The sequence below is a fragment of the Capsicum annuum genome, chromosome 3 (assembly GCF_002878395.1).
Source record: "Capsicum annuum cultivar UCD-10X-F1 chromosome 3, UCD10Xv1.1, whole genome shotgun sequence".
Taxonomy (NCBI): domain Eukaryota; kingdom Viridiplantae; phylum Streptophyta; class Magnoliopsida; order Solanales; family Solanaceae; genus Capsicum; species Capsicum annuum.
Window position 1 is genome coordinate 538,451 of NC_061113.1, and position 4,246 is coordinate 542,696.

Consider the following 4,246-nt stretch of genomic DNA (forward strand, 5'->3'; position numbering starts at 1 on the left):
ACTAGGAGTGGTAAGGTATTACCTAGCCCGTTTGTGGGCAAAAGTGTAATTGATGAAGAGATTGTTGATGAAACTGCGAAAAGTGATCCAGTGGAGTCTGAGAAGCTGGAAAGTTCTGCTGATACTGAAGTGAAGAGAAGAAGAAGGAGGTAGTGGTCACTCCCTTTCCAAGACCACCACCTCCCTTTCCTTAATGACTGGAGAAGAAGGTTGAGGATGCAAATAGCAAGTTCCTAGCAATGCTAAAGCAACTGACCATGAATGTGCCATTAGTGGAGGCACTTGAGCAAGTGCCAGGTTTCACAAAGTTTATGAAGGATCTGCTGATGAAGAAAAGGGCAGTAAGTTGTGAGACGGTAGACAAACTCCACCACTGTAGTGATATTTCTTCATGATCCTTAGTGCAGAAAAAGCCTGACCCAGGAGCGTTCACTATACCATGCACAGTTGGGTCTATGGAGTTCGCCAAGGCCATATGTGATCTGGAAGCAAGCATCAATATGATGCCGCTATCTATTTACAAGAAACTTGGTTTGGGCGCTCCCACACCGACCAACATGCAACTAGTGATGGTAGATAGGTCAGTCAAACGACCTGATGGTATTCTGCATGATGTACTAGTAAAGGTGTTCGACTTTATTCTTCCCGTTGATTTTGTAGTCCTTGATTGTGATGTGGACTTCGATGTGCCCATTATCTTGGGTAGGGAATTCTTAGCAATAATAAGAGTAATAGTTGATATAGAGCTCAATAAGCTCAAGTTCAGGGTCGGTGAAAAGACGATAAAATTTGAAATACACTCATCCATGGTAAAACTAAAGGAGATGAGTGTCTTCTCAATCATGGATGTGTTCCATGAGGATGATAAGAGGTATCAGCACGGTGTCTTGATGAAGTCTGAGTAGTCAAGATAACTGAGTCAGGTCGCGATACTAAATCAGGTGCTATTGGGAGGCAACCCAAAGTTTTTAATTTTCATGTAAAAGTGTTTTTTCTTTTATTTTTTTTTAGTTAGGTTTCAGTATAAGGGAGGTGAACTTGATGTAGTCAGCTAAATAGTCCTGACGACATTTATAATAAGCCGTCACAACTATGATAAGCTATCAAAATTGTCGTCAGAGAAACCAAGCCTGAGACATGATCTGTTATGGCTGACGATATTTGTGATAGGCTACCAGACATCTGATAAGCCGTCAGAAAATTTAAAAGAAGGAAATTCTCTGCCTAATGCTGACGACATATCTGACGGGTTGTCACAACCCTGACGACATTCGATAATTCCATCAGACAACTTTGGGCCCAGTTTTAAAAATCCGCCCGGCCCATACTATCATCTTTTCTCCTTCCCGTTTGATTTTATTCTTTTTCTTCAAAAGTTTTATTTCTTTCCTTTTTAGAAAATTACCTTTCTTAGTCAAACTTTCTCCCAAATAGAATTAAAGAAAAATTCTTTTGTGGGTGTGAACTTGACTTAAAACCAAACCTCTTCTTGTACTCATTGCTCTTTCTCTTCTCGTATAAGCTTAAGTGAATCAAGTTGACATTGCCTACCAGGTATGATTTTAACTTAGTATTTTTTTTCTTTGGTAGGTATAGAAAATAACTTCAACTTCAATTGCAAGGGTGTGAACTACATTTTTGGCAAAATAATGTGCAACCTTGACATTAGGGTTTGCGGTACTGCATTGTATGAAAAAGCCTAAATCACAACTCAAGAACACAACTGAACTTGAAATTGAAAAGAAATATGGATCAAAAATCAAAGAAAATAGAGTTTGAAGTTGTGTTCTGAGCTGACGACATAGCTGATAAGTTATCATGATTGTGATGGCTTGTCAAAAATGTCATCACAAGTTAAGAAAAAAATGTTGGTTCTGATTAAGGCTGACGACATATCTGACACATCGTCACAATTGTGACGGCCTATCATAAATATCGTCAAAATTTGAGAAAATTCTGTGGACTCTGTATAAGGTTGATGACATTCATGATAAGTTATCACAAGTGTGACGACTTATCAGAAATGTTGTCACACCTTTGAACTGAAGCATTAATAAACCCTTTTCAGGGATGTGAAGCATGGATGATCTATTTTCTTTACTTATGTGATCTTTGGTACTAACTAAGGATTTTATTTTGCTACAGGACTGATCATGGCACCCAAATCAAAGAGTCCTAAGGCACCAAAGAAAGCGACTAAGGAGAGTGTACCCCAGAGACTCTTCAATGAGGAGTCTGACTATGAAGATGAGGTGCCACTGCTCAAATGGCAAAGAAAAAAGAGAAGTCCAAAAACTCCCCCTCCACCAAAACTAATTGAGGTAGAGGAGAGTGAGGATACAGAGACTGAAATAACAACACCATCTGAGCAAGCTTATGAGAAGCCTAAATCTGAGCACACTGAGCATGAGTCTGAGGAGGAAGAGCCTGAGTCTGAACATGAAGGGTCTGAATGACCTGAATCTAAGACACCATCAACTGAGTCACCATCCGCAGAGCAACAAGATAATAAAAATTCTTATGTACGTGGAACTTTGGTGAAATATAAGAACCCTGAGGTTAGGGGAAATTCTAGGTGGCACATTCTACGGGTAAAAAATCTTTCTTGATGGACTTCTCAGAACTCAGAGAAGATATGTTAAGAGACCAATTTTTGAGGAAAAGAAGATCATCACAAAAGGGTTGATCAGATACCCTGAAGTGATGTAAAAATTTCAATAGTATGCCTTGAATGGACCACCAGAGGAGGAGATTCTTATTGCCCTTCGCTAGTCCGAGAGTTCTATGCGAACTACCAGGCTACGTTGGAAAACATGTGCAAGGAGGGACATAGGACATCAGATCAACCTTTGTTAGAGAGAGTTGTAGTACGGGGGGTGATGGTGGATGTTTTAGAGACAACAATAAACAAGTTTCTTCATGGTCCGAATTTCACTCCTCAGGCCACTTCACCCACATTCTATGTCCGGTTGAAGCATCGAGCAAATCAGCGAAAGTGGTTAGCCACCCTCATAGCAGATGGAGAACTTGAGTGGCTGACCAACCTGAACGATAGGATATACAAAGGCTCCCTGACTCTAGAGGTGAGATTTTGGTGGGGTATTATAACACCCCGTATTCAAGTACGTATATTGGTGTGTTCAAGTACGTGTATTGGTCTTATTTATATAGAATTAATTTTTTTATTTTATTTATACCGGAATTTGGCCGTCGATGGTTCCATGCGAAGGTTATTGAATAATATTTCCAACGATATAAAGATTTCCAAAAATGGATAGGTTTGGGATATAATAGAGCACGTTCGAAACTATAAAATGGTGACCGGGATATTTGGGAATAGTAAATGTGCAGGAAAATTTCCTGCACACAAACTACTGAGGCTAGCCGAATTTTTGGGTCAACTTCAAACGACCACAACTCCCTTAATATAATTAAATGGGAGAGATGCAACCTATTAAAAGAAATATATTTGAGTCTTCTTTTCAATGCAATTTGTTTCGTCCAAATCCAACGTCTGAGTAAGGAGTTATACTCATTTTACTTAAGCCTAGCAAAATAGATTTTTAGGGTCAACTTCAAACGACCATAACTCCTTGTACAGGACGAACTGGGTGGCCTACTTTATATGAAATGAAAGCCCTTTGAATTATCCTTCCAAATACCAATTTCACCCAAATCCGATATCGGAGCAAAGAGTTATTTTGGATCTACTTTAGCTTATAAAAAAAGTCCACCAAAGGACAAATTTGACATTATTTAAATTTTAAAGGCATTTTGGTCATTTTGCTATTATATTATGGATGGGAATATATGTATATATACATGTATATGAGTTCAAAAACTCATTTTCATCATCAATCATTGAGGAAGAACAAACCCTAGCCAAATTTGACCTTTAAATTACTTTTGATTCAACCGTAGAAATTCCAAAGTAATCCGATAACTGTGTTTGTCATCTCGAGAGCTTCGAACGGCACCTATTATTTGTGGAAACAGGATTGCATAATCAAGAGGTGAATTCTAAGGTATGAATATTGTTTGTACTTGTTCTTTTCCATATGTATATGTGTGATAGAGGATTATATGTATTGGTTGTTATTGAAAGGTGATGGAAATCGGGTTATGGACTATTTTGCATGGTTTGGTTGTATCGAATTGTGGAAGGTGGATATGGTAATTGAGTTATGGAAGGTGGATATGGTGATATACTATTGAATTGATGATTATTTATGTCTATGGCTCAATT

At 38.4% G+C, this 4,246-nt stretch overlaps 1 protein-coding gene across 1 annotated transcript; it reads left to right on the forward strand.

The window, feature by feature from the left end:
* The first annotated feature begins 239 nt into the window (after nucleotides 1-239).
* LOC124897305 lies at nucleotides 240-905 on the forward strand. Its single transcript, XM_047410276.1, has 2 exons — nucleotides 240-341; nucleotides 408-905. Exons 1-2 carry the CDS (start codon nucleotides 240-242, stop codon nucleotides 903-905), a joined length of 600 nt encoding a protein of 199 aa, XP_047266232.1.
* The last annotated feature ends 3,341 nt before the right edge of the window (nucleotides 906-4,246 follow it).